Source organism: Cervus canadensis, chromosome 22 (genome assembly GCF_019320065.1).
Source record: "Cervus canadensis isolate Bull #8, Minnesota chromosome 22, ASM1932006v1, whole genome shotgun sequence".
Taxonomy (NCBI): Eukaryota; Metazoa; Chordata; class Mammalia; order Artiodactyla; family Cervidae; genus Cervus; species Cervus canadensis.
Genome location: NC_057407.1, coordinates 51,850,907 through 51,878,206, shown reverse-complemented (window position 1 = coordinate 51,878,206; position 27,300 = coordinate 51,850,907). Strand labels below are relative to the sequence as shown.

At 46.7% G+C, this 27,300-nt stretch overlaps 1 protein-coding gene across 1 annotated transcript in view; it reads left to right on the top strand.

Moving 5' to 3' along the window:
- Positions 1-16,728: 16,728 nt before the first annotated feature.
- The window catches only part of TRIM71 (tripartite motif containing 71), a 62,272-nt gene continuing 51,700 nt past the window's right edge, over positions 16,729-27,300 (top strand). The window contains exon 1 of the mRNA XM_043442687.1: positions 16,729-17,784. Within this exon, the coding sequence (XP_043298622.1) occupies positions 16,906-17,784 (879 nt within the window). The 5' untranslated portion in view covers positions 16,729-16,905. The remainder of the gene's footprint in view (positions 17,785-27,300) is intronic.

Here is a 27,300-nt window from a genome sequence, read left to right as displayed (position 1 = left end):
GAGGAAATACAGTTCTGCTCCACTTCAAAAGCTTCCTTTTGGGGAAAAGGCCTCCCCTGGCTGCCCCTTGTCTGGAGTCTGAGTTTTCCAGGCCTCCTCTCTTGGAGAAGGAAATAGGTGTTTTCTTCCTTTCTGCCCTTCACTAAGAACAGTGTGAAAATCTCTGAAACCCAACAGTGGCTGGGAATTCCCTGGCAGTCCAATGGTTATGACTTATTGCTTTCACTGCTGTGGCCTGAGTTGGATCCCTATTCGGAAGACTAAGATCCTGCAAGCTGTGTGGCACGACAAAGAAAGAAAGAAAAAGGAACAGTGGCTTTGTGGTTCAGGAATCCAAGGTCACCAGCAGCCCCTCATTTGGCCTCTATGAGTCCCTCAGACACCACTGAAGTGGAGTGGCTGTTGGCTAGCTTGATATTTCTTGTATGATAACTGTTCTGTCCACTTGAAGTCAGAACGTTTTCTAGAACTTTGAGTATGGGTTGTCTTTATCTATCATCTATCTATCTAACTATAACTCCAGGCCAGGCTGATCAGGAAAATAGTGGGCAGGATTCTAGGAGGAAATAACAAGCTTTGGTTCATGGATTCATACAGTTAAATTCAAGTCCTTCTGGGCCAGGAACAACTACGAACAGTGGACCTGAGGCCAGAACGGTGAGATTGAGGCCAGAATTCGGGACAGAAAGTCTACTTTCCTTGGTATAGTCTTTTGTATTTGGGGGAATTTCAACTATGTTTCAGGTCAGTTTAGTTGCTCAGTCGTGTCCGGCTCTTTGTGACCCCATAGACCGCAGCACACCAGGCCTCCCCATCCATCGCCAACTCCCGGAGTTTACTCAAACTCATGTCCATTGACTCGGTGATGCCATCCAACCATCTCATCCTCTGTCGTCCCCTTTTCCTCCTGCCTTCAATCTTTCCCTAGCATCAGGGTCTTTTCCAGTGAGTCAATTCTTCGCATCAGGTAGTCAAAGTATTGGAGTTTCAGCTTCAGCATCAGTCCTTCCAATGAATATTCAGGACTGACCTCCTTTAGGATGAACTGGTTGGATTTCCTTGCAGTCCAAGGGACTCTCAAGAGTCTGCTCCAACACCACAGCTCAAAAGTCAACTATGTTTAGCTGTTCAGAAAAAAATTTGTAAAGGAAGAACAGGGAGGCTAATATGAGGAGCCACCAGGAGAATGGTCTCAGGACCCCCACCCATCAAAGGCAGGGGCCTTAAATATGACAGGTGAGTATTTGGAGCCCAGAAAGCCCTGGTGGCTGGCTTTCCTTCATAGGCCATCCAGAATTCCCTTTGCTGGAAAGGGAAAGGACATTTTGGGACTTCCCTGCTGATCCAGTAGCTAAGACTCCACGCTCCTAATGCAGGAGCCTGGGTTCCATCCCTGGTCAGGGAACTAGATCCCCCATGCTGCAACTAATCAGCCAAATACATAAATTATTAAATATTTTTTAAAAAGAAAGAAAAGGGGGATTTTTTTTTCTTTTCCTTTTTTTTTTTTGCCACGGCATGTAGTATGCAAGATCTTAGTTCCCCAACCAGGGACTGAACCCATGGCCCCTGCAAGAGAAGATCAGAGTTCTAATCACTGGACAACCAGGGAATTCTTAAGGGATTTCTTCATTATGATCCAAAATAGCCATGAATTTAGGGTGCTGCTTGGCTGGACTTTCAGAATCAGATTCAGAATCACTTTCAGAATCCCACTCTGTTGGAGAAAGCCCCTAATTAGATGGAGCGGCCCTGACCCGACCTGCAGAGCTAGTGTCTCTCTTTTTAGAGAGTGATCCCACTGAATTAAAATTCAATGAATCCGATTTTAAGGGCAAGAAAGACTATTTGTGAAAAATCATTAAACAGCACATAAAATCCTTTGAGGAAGGGGGACTACTAGAAGTACAGCCTGGCTTTTGTTAAGATACTTTGGGCCCAATGAGTTAACTTTTTTGAGGAATTTTAACAAGATAGTGGTCAAAGTGGAATTTGTCCATGTCGTTTATTTAAGGTTTTACAAGGCCCTGAAAAGAGTCCTCCCCTGAGTCTGGACAAGAAGAGAGTTTATTAACAACGTGGTGAGACCTATGAGGAAACCAAGCAACTGGCCTCGATGTTCCAAACATGTCAGGTCTTGGGAATTCCCTGGCGGGCCAGTGGTTCGGACTCTGGGCTTCCACAGCAGGGGGCATGGGTTCCATCCCTGGTCAGGGAACTATGATTCCCCCATGCCTCGTGGGGCAGTCAAAAAAAAAAAAAAAAAAGTCAGGTCCTAAAAGACACAGGAGGGCTAGGGTCTGCCCTGATTAAAGAGGATTGTATAGCATGGGACACTCTACTCAATGTTATGTGCCAGCCTGGATGGGAGGAGGGTTTGGAAGAGAAAGGATTCATGTATGTGTATGACTGAGTCTTTTGCTGTCCACGTGTAACTATCACAACACTGTTAATCGGCCATTTTCCAATATAAAATAAAAAGTTTAAAAAAATATAAATAAATAAAATTTTAAAAAATGTTTAAAGTGTGTATTTTACTGCTGAAAGAAATAGAGACACATATAAAAAAAATAAAATAAAAGAGGACTGGAGAGACAGGACCTCGGACTGTGGCCTGTGGTCCTGGACTGGATCCTAGGAAGGGAAAAACAAACTCGCCCGGAAAGGAGCTGATTAAGACAACTGGTGAAATGTGAATACAGTCTGTGGATGAGATAGTAGTCTTGTAGCAATGCTAAATTTCCTGATTCAGACACTGTACTTTGGTTACATAAGATAATGTTTGTATTCTTAGGAAAGGCACAGGAAGTGATTAAGAACAGAGAAGGGCATCGTCCTCCCTCCCAAATGGTTCACAAAGACAATTTTTAATCTATAACTATAGGTATTTTATTTTACACCTATCTATATTTTATACATAGCTACACATTTAACATATATACATGCACAATACATATATGTTATGTACTATATACATGTTATATGTATATAATAATAGACACATATGGGACTTCTCTAGTGATCCAGTGGTTAGGACTCTATGCTTCCAATGCAGGGGCCCCGGGTTTGATACCTCGTTAGGGAACTTGGATCCCTAGCCAAAAATGAATTAATTAACTAAAATAATTATAATACACATGTATATATGGAGAGGGAGAGAGGGTGTGACCATGAATATGGGAAAAAGGTTCATCTTTAGGGATCCTGGGTGAAGGATAGATGGGAATTCTTTGAATGTCATTGTAATTTTTCTCTACATTTAAAATCATTTTGAAATACGAAGTTAGAAAATATAAAAATCAGTAAAACTAGTAAATTACGAAGAGAGAAAACCTAGGAAAGGGGACTTCCCTGGTGGTCCGGTGGCTAAGACTCTGTGCTCCCAATGCAGGGGGCCCAGGTTCCATCCCTGGTCAGGGAACTAGACCTCATATGCCTCAACTAAGAGTTTGCACGGCATTACTAAAAGATCCCACATGCTGCAATGAAGATCGAGGATCCTAAGTGTGACAATTAAGACTGGGCACAGGCAAAAAAAAAAAAAAAAAAAAATTGCTAAGAGAGAAGGTAAGAGGTAGGAAGGAACGAAGGAACAAAGAAGGAAGAAAAGTTTATGGTACTAAAGGAAATAGACAAAGTGTTCATGTCTGATGACACATTTATTGGTTTCCTCCTGCCCCAAAATAGGTACCAACAAACTGCACAGGAATTAGGAAGCCCGTTAAGAGAGATCTGTAAGCAGGGTGGGAAGACCAAAGTCACCTGCCAGCAATCACTCAAAATGCATGGTCATCCATGAGTCTAGAGTTCAACCAAGACTTCCTGAAGGCCACTGGAGCCCAGACCCCAGCTGATGACTTAGCTCCCCCTCCAAGGAGAGACGGATGTGTAAAGTGACTGCAGTTTGATCTGCAGGAAGCAGGACAGAAGCAGGAATGTGGAAGGAAGCCTACCAGAAATGTCCCACTCCTCAGGAGGAACACTTGAAGTAAGTTCTGGAGGCTGAGTAGGAGTTTTCCAGTAAGGGGACGTTGTGAGCAATAGTAAAGGAGACAGCCTGCCAAGCACAGAGGTGGAAGACAGGATGCAACACTGAGCCATTTGTCAGCAAGTGGTTTTCCACTGAGCCAAGGCCACAGGCTGGGGGCTGGACAGGTGAGTCATTGGTGACAGGCTTACAGGAGGTCACGGTGTTCTGAGCCGGGGTTGAAAGCAGGGGAGTGGGGGGTTGCCTTGGATGCACAGAAGTCACATTTTGCACACAGACGGAGGGAAGGTCAGGTACAAAAGTGCAGAGGTCGGGAGTGAGCAAATCCCAAGGTGAAGGTCTGGTAAATACCTTGGAGCCTGGAAGTCTGCCCCAGGTGGGGCTGGGCTGGTTTGCTGCTCCCCTGAGCCTGCACAGGGGCACTTGAATCTTCAGCCTAGATTGCTATGGTCAGGGGCAAGGCGGCAAAACAAAGGGCTTTACATATTTACAACAGAGAGAACTGAATGGAGAGGTTTGATTGGACAGCTGATAGAACCCAGAGGTCAGGCAGAGCCATGGCCTCCAACCTTTTTGGTACCAAGTACTGGTTCTGTGGAAGATGTTTGTTCCACACACCCGGAATGGGCGGGCTGGTTTGAGGCTGATTCAAGAGCACTACATTCACTGTGCACTTAATTTCTAATCTAATGTCCCAACTAGTAGGACAGGAGGTACCGGTCTGCCGCCCTGAGCTCCAGCCGGAAGCCGCTGCCACTTCAGCTGGCTGGAAGGCCAAAGGGGGGGATGGACTTACTGAACCCAGGGGTCCCCTGCTGGAAGGCGGAATCACAGCAGGCCTGGAGACGGAACCAGGAAGAGATGCAACTATGGCTGGAGACTAGAGCTGCTACCCAAGGCAGAGAGAGGAGGGGAGAAAGCCCTGGACTTTCTCTTCTTTTAGCTCTCTACTCAACTGTATGTGTGTGTATACGGTGCCCAGCTATGTTCCACTCTTTGCGACTCCATAGACTATTACCTGCCAGACTCCTCTGTCCATGGCATTTTCCAGTAAAGAATACTAGAGTGAAAAAAAAAAAAGAAAAAAAAAAAAGAATACTAGAGTGGGTTGCCATGCCCTTCTCCAGGGGGTCTTCCTGACCCAGGGATCGAACCTGCATTTCTTTTTTTTTTTTTTTGAACCTGCGTTTCTTGTGTCTCCTGCATTGGCAGACGAATTCTTTACCTCTAGAACCACCTGGGAAGTGTGTGTTAGTGGCTCAGAGTGTCAGACTCTGCGACCCCATGGACTGAAGCCCACCGGGTTCCTCTATTCATGGGATTTCTCAGGCAAGTATACTGGAGTGGGTTGCCATTGCCTTCTCCATGGGATCTTCCCAACCCAGGTACTTAACCCCGGTCTCCTGTATTGCAGGCAGATTCTTTACCAACTAAGTCACCAGGGAAGCCCCCTCTAATCAACTACTGGTCTCCTGTTAGCCAAACCCAGCCAGAATCTGAATCAGGAACCTGGGAGCAGGACCCAAAGTTATCAGCCCTCTGAGACTCAGAACAGAGCTGGGCAGAGAACAGACCTGAGGGCATACAGGACCAGAAGCAGCCTAGCCAGGACGTCTCTGGGGGTTGCTTTCTGTCCTACACATAGGTGGCACAGTCCTTTTAGTACCATGATCAAGCCAAATTCATTCAATTCCCCAACATTCTGTAACCAGGGAAATGTATCCAGGTATCCAACTACTCAGGCAAAAAACTTTGGAGTCATCTCCTTTCCCACCTCTTGACTGCTATCTTTTTTCATCCAAGCCATCAGCACGTCTTACCAACTCTACTTTCAAACTGTAGTGTATTTAATTACCTTGAGTAGGCACATTTTTCCATGTGGTAATCATGGTATATGCATGTTATCGATTGCCTGCCGCCTTCTAAACCATTCCAAAACATAGTTGCATAAACAATCACCATTTTACTATGCTCACAGGCTGTGTGGGTATGGGATTGAGACAAGCCACAGCAGTGGTGCTGGCTGGTGTCAGCTCCACAATGCCTGCAATTTCAACTGGGAAGATTGAACAGCTGCGGGGACTCCAAGGGTTTGAGGCTAGAGCCATCTAGAGATGACTTCACACACATATCTAACTTAATAGCTGGGAAGCCATGAAGAGTTGGGGCTCCCTGGAAATCTATCTATCTATTCATCCATCATAATCTATCTATTAATCTATCATCTCTCTACCTGTCTATCTTTCCATCCATCATTATAAATGTTCAGAACCTCTCCACATGCCCCCTTTATTATGGTAGCTCAGGGTTTTCAAGATGAGTGTCCCATTGAGCAAAGTCTCGTTACCATGTTGCATCCTAACACAACCTGAAACTCTCAGGGGTACAGCAAAGTGATTCATATATATATATTCTTTTTCAGACTCTTCCATTATAGGTTATATTACAGGATATTGAGGGGGGCTTCCCTTGTAGCTCAGTTGGTAAAGAATCTGCCTGCAGTGCAGGAGACCCAGGTTCAACCCCTGTGATGGAAAGATCCCCTGGAGAAGGAAATGGCAACTCACTCCAGTATCCTTGCCTGGAAAATCTCATGGACAGAGGAGCCTGGTGGTCTGCAGTCCATGGGGTCGCAAAGAGTTGGGCATGACTGAGTGACTAACACTCACTCACTTATAAGATATTGAATATAATTCTCTGTACTATACAGTAGGACCTTGCTGTTTATCCGTTTTGTTTTTTATTTATTTATTTTGTTTGGCAATGGGATCAGAAAAATCTGGATTCTGGTTTAATCCACACAGCCATTTCTTCTCTTTCTCTTTCTTCCCTCGTTTGCCTTTCCTTTCCCTCTCCATCAGTGGCTTCCTTCGCCTGCCCTCTTTCCCAGACACACGGACATGGGTTCCCCCCCGGAGCTGAGCCAGTTGGGAAAGCAGGTGTTTCCAGTTCCCCCAGGGAAGCTACTCCATGCAGCCCGACCCTGAGACCTTCCAACAAGGTGGTTTAGTCACTAAGCCATGTCCGACTCTTGTGACCCCATGGAATATAGCCTGCCAGGCTTCTCTGTCCATGGGATTCTCCAGGCAAGAATACTGGAGTGGGTTGCCATTTCCTTCTCCATGTTTTATTTTTTTAATTATTTTTATTTTTGGCCACGAGGCATGTGGGATCTTAGTTCCCTGACCAGGGACCGAACTCACACTTTTTGCATTGGCAGCAGGGAGTCTTAACCACTGGACTGCCAGGGAATTCTCCTTGTTTATTTATTTTATATCAGGTTGTACATATCTGTTAATACCAATTCCCAATTTACTAGCATGTATTTTATCCCAATTTTATAGAAAAGGGAAACAAGATGTAGAGAAAGATTTTTACATACAGTAAGAAATTCACAATCCTTAAAAGAATAAATTGACATGGTCCTAGATTCTTCACCTTTTACTACTAAATTCAAGCACTGGTCTTTGGGTGTCTGACCTTGACGTTCCAGTTTATGCAATGTCTTCAGAGAATTCTATGCACCAGCCACTGTGATGGAACCATTGGGCCAGAAGTGCTCTAGGTTTAGTAGTAGTGATTCTGCCAAAGTTGATGTTGTAACATGAATATGGAAATGTCAAAAATTAGCAGAGGTCTTGGTCTATATATCAGCAGACAATTTTGTCCGTTTTGTCAGTATATTTTGCAGCCTTAAAGTCCTCAGTGACAAGTTTCTTCTGATGTGTTCTAATTCTAGGGTTTTAACTCTTTGTATCTTCAATGTTAAGACTTGTCTGCTAGAGGTCTTTATTCTTTAAAACTCCTTTTGAGGAACTTCTCTGTGGTCCAGTGGCTAAGACTCCATGCTCCCAAGGCAGGGGGCCTGGGTTCCCTCGGTCAGGGAGCTAGATTCCACAAGCTGCAACTAAGATCTGGCACAGTCAAATAAAATACATATATATTTTTAAAGTGATTAAAAGAGTAAATTAGAAAAAAAAAAAAAAACTCCTTTTGTTTTCTGCAATACTATCTGTGGTTAACAAAAAAGATTCTTCCTCTGCTTCAGTATTTGATAGTTGACATCTAAAGGGACTTCTCCGTATATAAAACCCATACTCTGTGAAGATTATGGAAAATGGCATCTTTCAGATTTCTAGAAGTTTAAGTGTCATGCAACAAAGCAGGAACCCCTGTTTCTCTTATGGACCTCATTTCAATATACCATTTACAGTGTGACAGAATGTACAATGTAAGATTTCTCTTGTTCTGTAGTTTATATTTATTTACAGATTCTTTTTGAATTGCGTGATTTAGAAATTTTCTTCCTTGCTATGATTCACACTTATGTAGGAGAGCACTTACGATTGAATTAAACTTTTGGTTTGATTGCATTTGCACTATATTAAATTTTTTAATGCAGTTCTGATTTTTTAAAAAATATTTATTTATTTATTTATTTGGCCGCATTGGGTCTTACTTGCTGCACTTGAGATCTTTGATCTTCACTGCAGCATGTGGGATCTTTAGCTGTGGCATGTGAACTATTGGTTAAAGCATGTGGGATCTAGTTCCTGACCAGGGATTGAACCTGAGCCCCCTGCATTGAGAGTACAGACTGTTAGCCATTGGACCATCAGGGAAGTCCTCATTATGGACTGGACTGAAATAAGCTATGTCTTAATGTATGTGATAAACATTTAAAACTTTAATCCATGAGGTTCTCTTTTTTGGCTCTGTACATCAAATGCGTTAGTTCTTTGGTGAGTGTGTAAGATTTAATAGTTCCATTGTGTGACTTGACAATGACATTTTGGGAAACATTTCCAGCTGTAATGTTGTCTATAGTAGTTCTCATCGAATGCTAGACTTTTTAAAACCACTTTTCTAATAAATTTTGTTGTGAAAACTTAAAAAAAGCTGACAAACTGAGCTTCATTAAAATGTAAAATTCATTCAAAAGAGAATGAAAACACAGACTGGGAGAAAAATCTTAGCAAAGCATATATCTGATAAAGGATTCACAGCCAAAATGCATAAAGAACTCTCAATTAATAAGGAAGCAAAAAACGCAATTTTTAAAAAGCAAAAGCTATAAACAGACACTACACCAAAGAAGATCTATGATTTTTAAATAAAACACATGAAAAGAGCTCAATATCATTAGCCATCAGGGAAATGCAAATTAAAACCACAGTGAGCTACCACCATTCACCTATAAGAATGGCTAAAATGAAATAAAACACATAACGGACTGTACAAAGTTTGGTGAGGATGTGGACAAGACTGAACTCATGTTGTGTGGGTAGAAATGTCAAACGGTGCAAGCACTATTTAAAACCACTTTGTGGTTCCTTGAAAAATTAATATACACCTGCCATGTGATGCAGCCATTCCACACACATGTATTTTTCCAAGAGAAAATACATACTAGTCCAAAGAAAGATTTGTGTATGAATATTTACAGCAATCTTATTTGTAATAGCCAAAGCTTGAAAACAAACCCAAATAGCTCATAAACCAAAATGATCAAGCAAACTGGTAAATCCGCAAATTGCAGAGCATCCATACCATGGAATACTACTCAGCAATAGTATTACTGAGAAGAGAGTACTTATCCACACATCATTATGAATTAATCACAAAGAAATTATGCTGATAAAGCAGAAGACTGGAAGTGACACATACACAGTGTTATATATATATATAATAGATAACTGATAAGGACCTACTGTATAGCACAGGGAACGCTACTCAATACTCTGCAATGACCTATATGGGAAAAGAATCTTAAAAAGAGTGGATATATGTACATGTATAATGAAATCACTTTTCTGTACACCCAAAACTAACACAGTATTGTAAATCAACTATACTCCAATAAAAAGTAAAAACAAATAGCAAAGTAATTATGCTGAGTTAAAGAAGCCAGAGCTCCATACCCCCAAGAAAAGTACAAATTGTACAAAAGAATATGTATTATAGGGTTGCATGTACATTAAACTCTAGAAAATGCAAACCGATCTATAGCTATAGAAAGCAATGGGTGGTAGCCTGGGGAGAGGTTACATGGAGGGTTTATCAAGGGGTCCAAGAAAACTTCGGGGGAGTGAGCTATATTTGTTCTCTTGGTGTGGTGATATCCATATATCGAAACTTACCAACCTGTGTCCTTTTAAAAGTGTGTAGTTAATTTATTGTATGTCAATTATACCTCAATTAAACTGTTTTACTTATTTATTTATTTATTTTGTCATGCAGCTTGTGGGATCTTAGTTCCCTGACCAGGGAGAGAGGCTAGGCCCTCAGCAGCGAAAGGGCTGGAACCACTGGAGTTTCAGGGAATTCCCTAAAGCTGTTTGAATAAAAGCTGTTTAAGCTGTTTTGAAAGAAAGAGAGAGAGATGAAGGAAAGGAGGAAGAAAGAAAGGAGGGAAGGGAAGGAAGGATGGCGAGAGGAAGGAAGGAAGAAGAAATTTAGGGATGTTAATCTGGCAGAAAATGTGGGGCAGGAGGGGATGGCAGTGTCCATTTATTTCCTGCTGGGTAACAAATGACCCCCAAATTTAGTGGCTTACAACAACCACCGTGTTATTATATTTAACAATTTTGTGAATCTGGAATTCAGATTGGCTCAGTGGAGTGAAGCCCAGTGGTACCAACTGGGTGGTATTCAGATTAGGATGGTCTAGGCGATCCAGGGTGGCTTCCGCCATATGCCTGGCACCTCGGGGCGGGGGGACGGCAGGGAGGCTGGGCTCCAGTGGTCCCCTCTCTCTGTCCACGGTGATTCAGGGACCCTCCATGTGGTCTCTTCCCCCTTGGCTTCCTCTTCCTTGAGCCACTATGGAGACCAAGGTGGAAGCTGTCAGTTCTTCTGGAGACTGGGCCAGGAATAGGCACAACATCCCTTCTGCCATACTCTGGATTGGCTGAAACAGCCAGGTGCCAGCCCAGATTCTAGGGGAGGGGCAACAGACCCCACCTCTCAGGGAAAGCCATGAGTTGGAACAGTCAGGCCAGGCTGAAGACTTCCTGGGTCCTAAGCAGTTGAGTCGGGTATCTATGGGTGGTGGGAGGCCCTTGTGTGGAAGACTTACAGAAAGGGAGATTTGACACAGGGCAGAGAGGTCCTTAGGCTTCCTGGTGGCTCAGTGGTAAAGAATGTGCCTGCCAACACAGGAGACTCAGGTTGGATTCCTGGGTCGGGAAGATCCCCTGGAGAAGGAAATGGCAACCCACTCCAGTATCCTTGCCTGGGAAATCCCATGGACAGAGGAGCCTGGCCGGCTCACAGTCCATGGGGTTGGAAAAGAGTGGGATGTGACTTAGTGACTAAACAACAACAGAGAGGTCCTTGGCCATCAGGTTGAGCAGTCTGACTTTTTTAGGTAAAAGGGAGCCCTTTCAGCTACAAAATTGGAGACTCTGGAATAAGAGGCTGGTCAGGCTTAACAGTATGTATTGATCTATGAATCTTTTGATTTTCTGCTATATTTAAAAGACAACTTTTATAGTTTTTGCCCCCCCACTATGAAAGACACACATTTCATTTCATGAAACATAGGATGAGAGCTTAGCTTAAACCTGGTGGGCCACACGCAGCCACTGCGGGGTCTTGAGCTGTGAGTGACAGGAGGCAAGACCGCATCTCTCTATCATGGAGGGGAAGAAGGACACGATTGGTGATCTGAAATGCTGAGATCCAGGGGAGGGGAGTGATTAGGCAAAGACAAATTTAAGGGGTAGGCAGGCAGTTTGTAAATCCCTCTACTGAATAAACATAATGAAAACAAAAAGGTAATATTTAACTGTGTGCCTGAGCACTTACATGTATTTCATATTATACTAAGCACTGTATATTTAGCAGCTCATTTAACCCTGATGGGCTAAGTCCTTGGCCCAGTCCTGCTATAAGCATGATTAATCAGAGGCACAGAGAGGTTAAGTAACTTGCCCAAGATCACACAGAGTGTTGAGCTGGGAGATAAGCCTGATTGGGCTCTGGAGTACCTTTAACCATTCAAGCTGGATACTGACTTTTCAAGCTTCTTTACTGTAGTCTATAAAGGTCTAGGTGACTAGAGCTTATATATTCTCTGACTTGTTGCTATTCTGGACTCTGGGCTGTTAAAAGCAGCTGATGCAAAAATAAATAAATAAAATAAAATTTTAAAAAAAGCAGCTGATGCATGCTAAGTCACTTCAGTCATGTCCGACTCTTTGCGACCCTATGGACTCATAGCCCACCAGGCTCCTCAGTCCGTGGGGATTCTCCAGGTAAGAATACTGGAGTGGGTTGCCATGCCCTCCTCATTATAATGACTCCAAGGCCAGAGTCAGGGCAGAGTTAAGAGTTGGCCAGGTGTGTTGAACTTCATTCCCCTTCAACTGGCAGGATGCAGACAAGGATTCAAGGGTAGTCTCTTTGGCTGGTAACACTTCCCCTTGCCCCCAGTGGTTCCCCCCCGCCCCCACCAGTGGTTTAAAAGAGTTATTATGATATAAAGGTTTTTTTTTAATATTCAAAAAGAATATTCTAGTGATTCATGTATTTTAAAATTATGTGAATGTACCCTGAGGATGATGGTGAAAGATGCAATTTTACATCAAAACATATTTAATGAAAGGATCAGATGCAAAAAACAGATGCAGTCGCTCTGATGGACGGAAATGTGGTGGAACCCCAACCCCAGGGCTGAGAGAGCAGCAGGGGCCACTGTCCTCTTTGAAAAGAAAATATGGTTACAGATGAATTCAAGAAAGAATGCAAATTTACTGCTTACATAATTTTAGGGCTTTTTTTTTTTTTTTTTAAAGAAGTAGTTCCTTATTAAAATACAAATGATTTTCAGGTTTCAGAAAGATGTTTAATATTCCCTTTCTAATTTAGGTAAAACTGGACAACTGCTTGTTCCTCTCTTGCTAAGAAAGGGTGTTTATTAGCTAGGATGGCAATGAAAAATTTAATACTAGTTTATAGCAGGGGACTGTCTTTGACCTTTCATCTGGATATACAGCTCCCGTTCCTCTCATGGATAAGCTACAGCCTTATTAAAATCTCTTCCTAATTTGGTCTTCATCACTACACCATATTGAAAAAAATCATAACTGTATTTCTCTACAATTGGGATTGAATCAGTTGCTTAAAAAATTTCCCTCTTTCCCAAGGTATGGTGAATTAAGTCTTAATGGAAATTAGAAAAGTGCTAACAATTTACACTGCAGCTAACAATGTCCTGTCAATTCACCAAAGGAAAGAAAGGGAAGCTACTTCCAGAGGAGAAATCAACCTCTTTTTCCTCCTTCTCTTTCTTTTTATCTTATTCTGAGCAATTGTCCCCAGGAAACTAACCCACCCCCTGCTGTGGAGTTTGATTCCTCTTTCTGGAGTTACAGTCTTCCTGCTCCTTGGAGATGTCTCAGCTGACTTTCCATCTCTGCCATCCACTTGCAAGATATTTAGAGTCATAGGACCAGAAGAGCTGCTAATTCTCCCCTCCCCCTCTCTGGTCATCTTTTTTTTTTTTTTTTTAAACCTTTTTAGATGCTGGTGGGTGGGGCCAATCAAGAGGGAGACAGCAGGTCTGGCCCATCCCTTTTCTGACCCTCTGGGGCCATCTTCCTTCTGGCAATTCTCTTCCCCCATCTGTTTTCCTCTTGTTTTTGTTTAAAAAAAAAAAAAAGAAATTAAAAACAATCAAAGAAAGGAAAAGAAACAAAAATCACAGAATACATCCACACCTCTGTTGAAGCAAGGCCAGTGTGGTACAAAATTCTGTAGAAAATTCATGTGCCAGCATGTACGTGTTTATTCTCAGGTCTCAAACTGGAAGAAACTTGTGTTGGCATGAAAAACCCCTAATATTTATTAAATTTTTATATTGGAGTGTAGCTGATGCACAATGTTATTTCTAATATTCAAAGCATAAAATGTTTTCTTCTCTTTCATTGGTCAAAGAAGGAAATCTGTCCCCCCCCCCCCTGTTTTATTGAGATATAACTGATGTGTTCTGGGTTTATTCGATATTAATTTTTGCACTCCTCCCACATTTGGGTGAATGTTCACTCAGCTCAGATTTGCTCCAGGTGCCAAGGAGACAGTGGCTGAAGACTAGGTCTGCTGGCTTGTCCTAGAATTCTTCCCATCTCAGAGCAGCACCAGGCCCCACAATGGCTTTGTCCCATGAGGGTGGTGTTTCTGCAGCATGGGGCCTTTAGCATGTTAAGAGTTCCTTCCAGGTTGATCTTTCCCTGTAAATCTCTGTGAAATCTGGTGAGCTGCAAATATGTATGTAGTGTTTTGTCTTTTATATTTCACATTTATGATACAAGCATGGGTTGTTTAGCTTGGGCACCAAGTTATGATTATTTTTTGAACTTAGTTTACAGCCAGTGTAATTCTGCACAGATCTTAAATGGCAGATCCAGAAGTTTTGACAAATGTACACACAAATGCCCCTTCGGCTTCATTTCCCCAGAAGGTCCTCTCCTATCCCCTTCCCCAGTCACTACTCCCTTAGCCTCGAGGGTTCTCTTCCTATCCTCAAAGCTTGGTTATGCCTGATCTAGAATTTTCCGTATATGGAATCACACAGTATGAACTTTGTGTTTGGTTCCTTTCTTCTAACATGATGGTTTTTTGAGATTCATCCAGGTTGTTTGTAGAAGTGGGACCCAAGCTGTCACTCACAGCTTGATGCTGTTAAAACTGGGACAATCGGTCCACGCGATGGCCTCCACACCATATACCCTCTAAATCGTACTATTTGGCCCTCTCCACTCCAGCAAGTCAGTCTCTCTCCAGGGCCCAGCGAGTTCCTCTCCCAGAACCGCCCAGGCAGCCTCGGGCAGCACCCAGATGGCCGCGGGGCCATCACCGGGAACCTCCCCCGAACAGCTGCCCTCTGCCCCCTATCTCCCCCCGCCCCCCCAATAAAACGCCGAAAGAAACCGGCCCTCCTGCAGGTCAAAATTCAGATTCGTTTAATTCCAAACTGCGTGATGTTTTGGTGTTGATCAGATATGCAGAGTCCTTAAGAAAATGTTAAGAAAGAAAGAAAGAAAGAAACCGGTGGCTGGGGCGGGGGTGGGGGTGAGATCTCAGGAGCAGTGGATATCAGCCTCTGCAGAACCAGGATTCAGAATGAAATCTTTTCTTTTCTTTTTTAAATAAACGGAAGAGTCGCTCTCCACCCCGCGCTCAGAGGGTTTCAAAGGTCGTCACACTGAAGCCCGGGGGCGTTCATCTCCCCAGCGGCCGCGAGAAGGGAGGAGGTTGGAAGGAGGAGGGAGGGAGCACACAAAAGCGAGCCGTGCAGAGAGGGCTAATGTTTCCTGTTTGCCTGGAACCCCCTCCTCTGTGTCCCCTCCCCCAGCCCCCTCCCAGCACTCGGGCGGAAGTGAGTTTGCTCCTTTGGAGATTAAAAGGATTCCGAATTCCGATCAGTCCCAATAACCAACGTACTGAGGAGAGGAGGAGGAGGAGGAGGAGGAGGAGGAAGAGGCGGCAAAGCTGAGAAAGGGGGGACGCGCGCGCGTGCACGCACGCAGCCCGAATCGCGGAGTTGTTCAAAGCCCCGGGCGGTCAGGGCGCACAGCGCGAGCCAAGCCCGGTAGGCGCTACGCTGCCGGGGCCACCCGAGTCTCTCTCGGCGACTCGTTTCAGAAAGAAGATGACGCGGGCGCGGGCCGGCGGCGTTGACCACGCGGCTCCTGATCTCACCGCGCTGGGCCGTTGCCGGTTCCACTGATTCCGGCGCGCCTCGGTGGAGGTTCCGTCCCCGCGGCTCGGGATCGGAGGGGGGGACCAAGGCGAGGGCGAAATGGCCCGATGACAAAGGAAATGTGATCCCCCTTCGCTGCCAAGGTTTCAGAGAGGACGGACGCGAGGAGGAGGAGGAGGGGCGCGGGGCGCGCGCAGAGCTCGGATAGCATTGCACGACGGCTCGCGCGGAGCGGGCAGCGGGTACATCTAATATCTTCCTGCTGATGAATAATTCACGACGGCCCGCGGGGACCTGCGGCCCCGCGCAGCGGCGCGGCTAAACCGGAGGAGAAGAAGCGCGTGGGAGGCGCCCAGGCCCTGCAAGGCCAGGGCAAGAGGGCCCCGGGCCGCGTGGGGCGCGCGTGCGTGTTAACCGCCGGCAGTTCGGCGGGGCTCGGCGGGCGCGCGGAAGAGTCGAGGCGCGTGGGGCGCGCGTGCGTACTACCCGCGTGCGGCCGCGGCGGGCCCCACTAGCTGCAGCTGCGGCGGGGCTCACCGCCCTTGCAGAGAGGCCGCGCCCGGCCGTGCGCAAGCCCGGAGCGCCGCACGCCGGGCCACCCAGGAGCCCCTGGCCGCCGCGTCATGCGGTGGGGCGGCTGGCGTCGCGCGGGGGGACACGGGCTCGGCGTCGCGCCGCTCCCGCCTTTACTAGTTTGGGGAGCCTTCCTGTCCCAAGAAGAGACTAAATCCATTTAAAGAAAAGCCCACGCACCAAATACTCGTCGAACCAAATTCTGCCTCTCCTGCCGGGACTGGGATTGCACAGCGGACTTGACTTGGGGGTGGGGGACAATTCCCCTCGGCTGGCGAGAAGCTAAGCTGCAGCTGCTCCAGGAGTCCTCTGACCTCCCTGCCCCCGCTCGCCCCTCGCGTGTCAGGACTTGTTCCGGCGCTCCCGCCTCGGAAGGCGCGCGGCTCCCGCGTCCTCCTCCGGGAGGAATCCTTGTTGCCTCTGGAAAGTGGCATTTAATGCCCGCTGCGTCGCGGGTGGCAGCGCGCGGGCCGGGCGCGGCGAGGCCGAGCCGGCCGCGCCGCTCTGGTGCCGGCTCCCGTGCGTAGGCCTAATCGATGCCTTTTTTCTGAGTGAGTCGGCGGCTCCCCCACCCACCTCGTCCGCGCTCTCCTCCTCCTCTTCCTCTCTGGTCTCCTCCCTCCTCCGGGCCTGGTTGCAAATGGCTTCGTTCCCCGAGACCGACTTCCAGATCTGCCTGCTCTGCAAGGAGATGTGCGGCTCGCCGGCGCCGCTCTCCTCCAACTCGTCGGCGTCGTCGTCATCCTCGCAGACGTCCACGTCGTCGGGGGGCGGCGGCGGGGGCCCCGGGGCCGCGGCGCGCCGCCTGCACGTCCTGCCCTGTCTGCACGCCTTCTGCCGCCCGTGCCTCGAGGCGCACCGGCTGCCGGCGGCGGGCGGCGGCGGCGGCGCGCCGGGAGAGCCGCTCAAGCTGCGCTGCCCCGTGTGCGACCAGAAGGTCGTTCTGGCCGAGGCGGCGGGCATGGACGCGCTGCCCTCGTCCGCCTTCCTGCTCAGCAACCTGCTCGACGCCGTGGTGGCCACGGCCGACGAGCCGCCGCCGAAGAACGGGCGGGCCGGCGCCGCGGCGGGCGCGGGCGGCCACGGCAGCAACCACCGGCATCACGCACACCACGCGCACCCGCGCGCGGCCGCCTCGGCGCCGCCGCCGCCGCTCCCGCCCGCGCCGCCGCCGCCCGCGCCGCCCCGCTCGGCGCCTGGCGGCCCCGCAGGCTCCCCGTCGGCGCTGCTGCTGCGCCGGCCCCATGGCTGCAGCTCCTGCGATGAGGGCAACGCGGCCTCGTCGCGTTGCCTCGACTGCCAGGAGCACCTGTGCGACAACTGCGTCCGCGCGCACCAGCGCGTGCGCCTCACCAAGGACCACTACATCGAGCGCGGCCCGCCCGGCCCCGCCGCCGCCGCCGCCGCCGCTGCGGCGGCGCAACAGCTCGGGCTCGGGCCGCCCTTCCCAGGCGCTCCCTTCTCCCTCCTCTCCGTCTTCCCCGAGCGCCTCGGCTTCTGCCAGCACCACGACGACGAGGTGAGTGCGGGGACCGCTCCCGCGGGGGGACTGCGGCCCGGCGGTGTGGGCAGCGGGTCTGGGCCCCAGGGGCGCTGCGCGGGTGCTCGCAGGGGTCTCCGGGCAGGTCCCCGACTGAGGGAGGGAGTCCTCTCCCCCTTCCAGATTTCTCCGGTTTTCTTTTTGACTACGTGGCAGTCACTGCCATTGAGCCGACGACCCTGTGTGTGCGGAGAAGAGCTGGCTTCTGTGTGCGGGCCGCAGAGGGTCCCAGAACGCGAACTCCTCCTCCCCCTGCTTCCATATCTAATTTTCTGGCTGGCCAAACGTGGTAACCGCTGTCTCCAGTTATAGGCAGGAGCTGGGGTAACACAGATGTGTATGCCTGTGTAGACCTGGCCTCCGTGGGCGAGGGTGCCTACTCGGCTCCCCCAGACAGCTTCCGAGGTTGGAGATACCCCCCTCTTGAGAGACTTTGGTTTCCTCGTTTCTGTTTGACAAAACGGGCAGGCTATTGTTTTAAGTAAGACTCGGGATGGAGGCGTGTGTGAGTCTGTGAGTGAGTGTGTCTGTGCGTAGATGTGGTCTTGTGGGGGTACACCAGGGTCTTCCCAGCATACTGAGGGCTCCCGTTTAGGTTTTTCCCCCACTTTAGTTTTGTTGGTTTGAAGTTCATCGATGGTTGCTTTTAAGTAAGGCGTTGGCCAGGAGTTAGGGGGTCGAGTGGGTGAGTGTGGGGTACACGTGCCCGGAATGCCGTGGTTTTCCACGTGCGCGATCATGAGGGCGGGCTATACTTGTAGTTGGGATTGTGTGGGATAAGCGGGCAGCTGCGGATCTGTGAGGGCCTCGGGTCTTATCCAGCTCCCGAGGTTCCGTTTCCGCAACGTGGAGAAAAAGCGCGTTCTGGCCTCTGAACCTCCCTTGTGTGGACTTGAGCCTCGTGGGCCCGCCGCTGCGCCCGGGGCTGCGGGCTGCGGGCGGCGGGGGGGACCTTGCCGGTTGCCCTCACCCAGCTGGAAGTCCTCGGGCCGCCCTCGCCTGCCCCGGCCTCGGTCTCTCCGGGAACCGGTTTCCCAGGTTGGGAGGTGTCCCCACCCCGTTCAACCTGAGGCTCGACTGCCCCTGGGGAACAAGCCGGCCCCGGCTGCACGCGTCTCGAGCCGGGCACGCAGAGCCCGAGGGCTGAAGGGCACCCTTTGGGTTCACTTGACTCTTGGCTGTTTGTTGAATAAATCTTTCTTGCTTATTTTTCACATCGGGTGCTACCTTAAGCCTATTCGAGCCCCTGAGTGGAAGGGGCCGAAAGTTTTAAGGCTCAGCTTCTCCTGAGAGGGTCGGTGCCTTGATGCGATCTACCTGTAGTGCCTCGGGGAGAGGGGATGCTAGAGCCTCGGCTTGCGGGGGAACAGCACTCCTCGTGGGAATCGCCGCCTGCGAGGTGGGGTGGGCGTGCTGGCTGCGAGCGCGGCTGCGGCTTGCCCCGCGCAGCCTTTTCCACTTCTAACCTGTTATTTGGGGAGGAGGGCGGAGCTATTGCCTGCTGGCCTTAAGCCGGCTTCTCCTATTGGGAAAAAGTTGAAATTCTAATCTATTTGTTGTGGACGCCTCATTTTCAAAGTTTCTTTCTAGGTACGAGGTCTAGGCGGGCCGTTATTCTTTGCCTTCCTTTTTTTAAGCTTTGAATGGACTCTTCTGAAAGTTTTCCCACATTGAGGGCTGAATGTTTCTAGCAGATTCTTTCAAAAAATAGATTGAGGTAAAAGAGATCTGCACCCCAATCCCGGGAATGGGAAGAGGGAATCAATTCATTGGGAAGTTTAGTGTCAAGGGGGAGGAAGGGGGAGAGGGCACCTCGAATCCGCCCCAGTTTTGCTCCTGGCAGGGGCGTAGATGGAACCCTCCCTCTCAGCAGTTGAGTTTAAATGTCAGGTTTTATTTATATTCCCAGTTAAAGATCCGTATACGTTTTATTTGGGTTAAAACAGTACATGCTCAGTGTTGCCAGACTTGTAAAAGGTTTATATACTTTTCAAATTATAAAACCATTCAAATGGTATGGGAGTGTGTGAAGTGAGCGGTGTTCCCTCACCCTGGGAGGTACCTGGATGCCCTGAGCATTTCAGTTTTTTAACGTGTGCAGTTCTGGTGAAGTTGTTTGGCAGAGGCATTAAGATACTACCCTGTTAGACCAACTATCCTTTAAAACACGAAATATTCTCAGTTTTGAGCAAAACTCTACTCCCCCTGCCCCCTGTTGATTTTAATTTAAAAGAAGAAAACTTGGAAATTAATTTTTAGGCCTTTTTAATCCTTTCTGGGTTTGGAATGTGGCCGAATTTAAGTTTAAAGGGACAGCCCAGGGCTGTGAATGGGAAAGTCAGATGTTCAGAGGAAAAGCACCTGGTTTACCCAGGGGGTCCCAGCCTGGGCCTAAATTCTTTCTCTCCTTCCAAGGGAGTGATCTTAATAGTTTAGGAATGATGTGCCTTTAGCAAGCCCTTTTTCCGACTGGGAAAAGAGCCTGAGGTCACTGTGGGAGATGACCACCTTGTCCTCTGATAGTGATGAAAGGAATGCCTAAATCCGTGTGGTTTTCAATGGGTACAGTCCGCTTCGATTTTTGAAATGTGCTGTTCTTCTGAGTTGCTTCGGTGTCAACAGGCTCCATGAAATAATTCAGCGTGCCCTTGTCTCATGGTGACTGATGCCACCTGACCTTGGGCAGGGGGTCCCCCCAAGGTCTTCCCCTTTAATTTTAGGGGGAGTGCGTCCAACAGTTGGCATCTAGGAGGGTAGCCGGTCGGGTCTCTTCCCCCAGACTGCGTTCCTTAAGCATCCCCGCCAGCGTGACAAGATGGTTCTCTTGAACTTTGGTTTAAAACATTAACCGGAAAACCTAAAAGAAAAGGAGCTGGGTTTTCCAACGGAATGAAGGTTGCTTCCTCCTTCTCTGTATTTGGTCCAGGTGAAAAAACGAGAGTTTGGGTTTTTCGCCCCGGTGGTGATCAGTCCAAAAGGCCTGCTGGCGGGCGGCCTGGCTGGGAATGGGGCGGGGGGTGGGTGGTCGGCGCCCCGGGACCGCTGGCCGCGCGCCTCCCGCGGGGGCCCGGGAGAGGCGGACGGAGGCGGCTCGACCACCCGGAGCCGGTCTCCGCCAGGGGGACGCGGCGGGGCCGAGACAGGGTCTGCACGCATCTGCGGGGAGAGCTGGGGAGCTGATCGGGACCGGAGCGCGCGGCTCCCGTCGTCACGAGGTGTCCTTTAATGTTGTGTTGCTTGCACGTGGGAAGCAAGCCCTGCCTTGGCCGCCTCGGAGGCGACGCGGGGAGCAGAAAGGCTGTGTTGTGTGTGTGTTCAGAGCCGGGCGGCAGTGCTCTGTAAATGGGAGAAGCTGAGTGGGGTCTGAGCCTGTTCCGGTCCCCGGAAAGGCCCTGTCACTTGGGAGCAGGGCAGGGGTGACCCAGTTGCCATCTTGAGCTGAGGGTTTCTTTGTAGACCCCGAAGATGGCAATGTCGGTTCCCAGTTAGGAAGGGGGGAGTGGGGGTGGATTTTCCTGAGTCTCTTGGATGGAAAATGGGATGAAGGGATGATGCAGTTTATTTCTGTGTCTGTATGTAACAAACTCCCTGAAAGATAGGTTCTAGAATTCCAATTCAATATGACCCTAAATGTTGACCCCCAATATTGAGGAAACCACTCTTCAAATATCAGCCCCAAACACCCTGGAGAAAGAAGGTTTGCTGCCTAAAATAATTGATTGTGGAATGTACTCCTGTATCTTATTTTGAATAAGTTCCTGTGAATGGGGATTGTACCCGAATTGGCATCAATATATTTTATTCTGTATTTACAGAGGCCAAGTTTTCTCAGGCATGCATCCCTTTGTGTTTTAAAATTATATGTGTGTGCCTTGTAAATTGTAAAATTCATAGTAAGAGGTTTTTTGTTTAAGGACAAGAGTAAAAAATGAGTAAAAATGTGCATTCTAGTTGTTTCTGCTCCGCATCCTCAACCAGTTCAATAGGACTTGGTAGATGTATGTCTGCTTAGCACACAAATCTCACCTATTCACTGGAAAATCAGACCTTCCATACCTTGGAAATAGTTGGAAGGTTCCTGCTTTGAATCCAGTTCAGCAGGTGGACATTTGTAGATTGAAATCTGTTGAATTACGAAAATGCTTGAGGAAAATGTCCGGGAGAGAAATGTTCACTATTGACTTCTCAATATGTTAGTTTTAAATATAGTCTCTACACTGTGAACTTTAAAAAAAAAAATTCACATGTGATCGGAGGAATGTGCCTGGTCTTCCATAAAATGCACAGAGATGCGTTTCACCAACATGGCTCCCAGGCAAGTGGCTAGTTGGGCAAGCTGTGCTGGTGAGGTTGCCTCACAGGCATGGCCGAGAGTCAGAAAGGATGCTGGTGATACTGAGGCTGTTGTGAAATCAGTGCTGTCTCTGGAGACTTATGACCAGTTTTTCTTGCTAAGGAGTAAACACTAGTTTGGGAGTTGCATTGACTTGGTTTTGGTCTATAGGATCTTTATTTCCAATGCTAGGAATATATATTTTGCAAACAGTGAAAATATTTTAGGAAGAAAACGGGTACTTTCAGTTCGTTTGATAGCACTATACATTCTTTATGACTCAGTGTTTACAAGTTAAATAGTTGTAGGACTAAAGCAGTCTGAAAGTGTTTAAAGACTGAGTAAAATTGCCTTTTTCCATCCCAGCTTTCCTTCCCATTTTAGCTACTTATAAATGCTAATTCCAGGGAGTCCTTTTCAGATTTCAGGGCATTAAAACCAACATTAAAATGTAGAATTTCCTAATTTCTCTGCACATGTAAAATTGTGAGTGCAACTGTTTCGCTTTTTATGTTTTCATTAAAAAGAAAACTTCGCATATGTAGAAAGGGAATTAGCTTTGGAGGAAGCCATAAAGGAGGAGGTGAAATGGTTAAAATTCTTTTGTTGTTGAAGTAGTTTGCCAGGAGAAGAAAGGGTTTATAAACTTTTTCTGCTTATGAGGAATTTTAACTTACTTGATAATTCTATATAGCTCTCACATTTAACACCGTCCAAGTTTTCTATCCTTTGGTGCTTACTGAAGTCACATGGGTTGCTTATTCTCACCAGTTCATCTCACAGGGCAAGGTTTATTTCAGATGTATTCATTCTTAGGGAATAAAGGACCATTTCGATGTCATTCTTCATGACACTTGAACGAAAGATTGAGAAGAATTCTACCACACAGGCGGTTTCCTCCTGCCTTTCCCGGTAACTAACAAAGAGTTCAGGGCTTGACTCACTGATGGTGTTTGTGCCACCTCTGTTATTTTGGAAGGGAGCGGAAAGGTATTGATGAAGAATTACAGTCGCCCAAAGGGAGCAAGATGCCTACCCTCGCAGCCCACTCCGTTGCGCCTTCCCTTGAGCTTTCAAGTTTTGTGACTTGGAGGAGGAAGCCTGAGCCATCTTTTCCTCTTTAGTTGATGCGACCTCCCGCTTCTTCAGTACTAAATTATTCTCCTCCCTTTGAGGTTTTGTCTGTACCCACAAACCTAGTTGACTGAAACCAGATTGACTGTTTTGATTGACAAGGCTCTGACTTGTTAACAGAAAAATTGGGAGGGGTGTGGGGGGTTGAGCGCAGGCAATTTACATCTGAGACTTTGGCTTAAACCCTATTCCAGCGGAATTCTTTGCCTCCTTAGAGGGCATCTTCCACTTCTTCGTGTTTTAGATGCTTTGCTTGCAGTTGGCTTTGAAGGTAGGGTGGAATGAAACAGGGGAAGACCCCTAACTCCTGGCTTTCATCTCCCACTCAAACCCAGCTGAAATTTGGGGGAGATTCCGGTTTAATCTAAAGATATCAGACCAATGTTTTGTTTTGTCGTCTTTCATGTAGATTTTTCTTACCTGAGCATCAGTTCCCACCTAGTGAGTCCTATTTTTAGTACATCTGTATAATGATCCCAGTTTAAGGATCAGTAGACATGAGAAATTAGAAATTTGTTCAAAAACAATTTTCCACACCGTTCCCCTAAGGAAGTGGTGTTCTTTTTAAAATTATTTTTTATTGAAGGATAATTGCTTTACAAAAGGAAGTGGTATTCTTCAGTGATACTGCCTTCAGTAAGATACAGACTGCAAGTTGAAGTTGTAAATTTTGGGAAGAGGAGGTCTGATCATGAATAAGCGCATAATTTATTTTAAATTTTTTCTGGCTACACCAGGCGGCATGCGGTATCTTAGCTCTCCAACCAGATATCAAACCCATGCTTCCTGCAGTGGAAGTGCGGGAGTCTTAAACCCCTGGACTGCCCGGGCTTAATTCTTGATTGTGATTGTTTACCTGACAAACTTGTGCAAAGTGCACATTCTGCCAACATGAATGGGGCTTGCATGAAGCAGAGCACAAGATAATGAAGTGGATCAGGTCAGTTGTGTAGACCAAGGGCTCCCTTCTTGGCTCCTACACCCTGTGAATTTTGAGGGTCCCTGAGTTGGTTTTGGAACCCCTGAGCCTCTGTCAAAGGTCAGCAACTGTATCCTTTAGTTGTTACTCCTGAAAAGTTCAGTCAGCCATTTCCTTCCATCTAGCCTTACCTGTTTGCAATTGAAGATGTGTTTTTTTGTTTTTTTTTTTCTTGAAATGACAATGGGTTTTGCAAACTTCTTTCCTATCTTTGACCAACTGATACAATTCTAAAAATGTTCTTCTAAGAAAAAGTCTGGGCATGGAGATTTTGCTACACATGGATCTGACAGAACATCTTCAGCACAGGTGTTTAAAAAAACGAGAATGGTGGAGAGGTGGCATCAGCAGTCATGATTATAGTGTGTTTCAGCAGACTACATCGAAGATTTTGGTCTGTATCCTCTACCTCTCTTTAAGATAAGTGTCAGAGGAAGATCTTTTCCTGAGGCTCATCTCCAGGCTTGTACTGGATAAGTGCTGAGCAGAAAAGTGGATATAGTAGAGGAAGTTTTGGTAGAAGTTGGGAAAATGTTTTTGTGATGTTTCTTTAGGTTTATTTTTACCTCAGCACTCTTAGACAATGTGGTTTTGAGATTCTTGTGCTGCCTTAGTTTTCTCATCTGTAACACTTTGCAGTGTTGTAAGCATTCCAATTAATATATTTAAAGTGTCTTATAGCACACTAGAAGGCAATTGTAAATATTTTTAAATTATTTATTTACTTATTTGACTGTGTTGGGTCTTAGCAGGCATGGGGATTTAGTTGCTCCCTGGCATGTGGGATCTTAGTTCCACAACCAGGGATGGAATCTGTTTCACCTGCCTTGCTAAAAGCAGATTCTTAACCACTGGACCACCAGGGAAGTGCCTGTAAACTTTTTTTTTTTTAATGAAAAAGAAATTTTTTTTTTATTGATGTGTAGTTCATTTACAGTATTACTAATTTTTGCTATATAGCAAAGTAATTCAGTTACACATAAATATACATATACATTCTTTTTTTTTTTAGTATTTATTTTCCATTATGGTTTATCACAGAATACTGAATGATGGTTCCCTGTGCTGTATGTAGGACCTTGCTGTTTGTAATTAATAAGCTGTTGAGTTTTGAAGCAGACTCCTCACCCTGTCCTTTTTCCTCCAAAGAGGATGCTGTAAAAGAAAACTATTTGTCGATGTTGGAAACTTTGGCTTCTGCTTCTGTCAGTCTACTCTGATCTTATTGGAAAGAAGCAGTGGTTTTTCAAGTGATGCAAGGTGAACTGGAGAAACATGCATAAACTTTATTTCACTCTAGAAAAACTAGCCCTCAACTTTAACTTCTGGTCTAGACCATCTTTGGGTTATAGGGCTCCCTGAGACTAGTGGAAAGATGGGCACAGTGTGTTTAGAGGCTACATCAATGCCTGTGGCTCTTTTTTTCCTTTGGTGGAAGGCCAGTGTTTGTGTTTACATTTTATATGATGTGTTGAGAATCGTTAATCTTTAAAGTCTTGATCTTTTGGGGGACCATGACATTTCAAGGAAACAGATCAACTTGCTCAAGGGAACAGTTTGATTTCAGAGATGGGAATATTTTATAAGCTTTAATTTCACGGTGTTGTCAGCTCTGTGTTTAGGTGTTCCCGAAGAGGAAACTTCAATTATCACAAGAAAGGCCTTAAACCATTATAGAAAAACTGATACTTTACAAATGGGGAGACAGGCTGGGGTGGTGAAGTGACTTTAGCAGGAACTTGCCTGGTCCAGCACTCTTTTTGCTCTGCTAATTTATGTACAATATTTGGCAAATACATCATTATTATGTCTTAAAATATTTATGTATTCATTGGCTGCGCTGCGTCTTAGTAGCGGCATAGGAACTCTCAGTTGCAGCAGGTGTGACTTAGTTCCCTGACCAGGGATGGAACCTGGACTCTGCATTGGGAGTGCAGTCTTAGCCAGGAAGTCCAGAATTATATTTCTGAAACTTGTCTTAAAAGTCTGAAATTTAATGTTAAATTTATTGCTTGAATCTTTAGCTTCTTGTGTTTTTATCTTGGTTTTGGTCTTTTTTTTTTTTTTTAAAGTTACTAAGGAGAAAATTAAATAACATACAAGTAATTTACAGCTGGAGGCTTCCCACGTGGCTCAGTGGTAAATATGCCACCTGCCAATGCAGGAAACACGGGTTCAATCCCTGAAATAGAAAGATCCCCTGGGGAAGGAAAGGGCAACCCACTCCAGTATTCTTGCCTGGAGCATTCCATGGACAGAGGAGCCTGGTGGACAGCAGTCCATGGGGTCACAGAGTCGAACACGACTTTGTGTCTGAGAATGCACGCACAGGTACAGCTTGGCAAAAGCGAGTGTGACCATTGCTGCTCTGGCTGCCTCTCCTTCCAGGGTTAATGTGTTGTCAGAACAGTAATTTAGCAAGGAAGAGGCCTTGAGTTTAATCTCTTGAAATGACGCATAAGTCTCATAGGAGATCTCTCAGTATCAAAGTGAGAAGGGTGCTTCCTCGGCCAACCACCTCTAACACAGGCTCACCCTGTCGCCCCAGCACTTCAGAGCAAATAGAAATTCTAACACTAGTGGGTTTGGGGCTCTTATACCAGATCTGGCCTTGGTTGATGTTGGTGGCCTTAAGGACCAAATCCTTAAGAGAAAGATGTTTTTTGGATTGCCGGTTCCCAGTGGTGATGGAAAATGGTGGTGCTGCCTTTATTTTGTTATCAGAAACAAAGACTTCTTTTTCAAGCCACAGAATGGGAAGATATGCTTGTGGCTTCTTGGTAAGATCTGGGCTCACAGCCCAGTGTCACCCTGGAGTAACTGTGAGACCTTGGACAAGTCACTTATCTTCGATTTCTGGACCTTTCGGATGGAAATGGTTGAAGTAGTTTTCGAGAACTGTTTGTGGAGGGAAGTTATGATTTACATAAAGATGCTTTGAAGAAGGAGCTAGGAAAAATGTTTTCAGTATAGTGAAAAAAATTTAGCTTCAACTTTTCCTGCAAGTTGCAGTCAAACGGGTAAAATTCCATCTTCGTGAAATTAAATA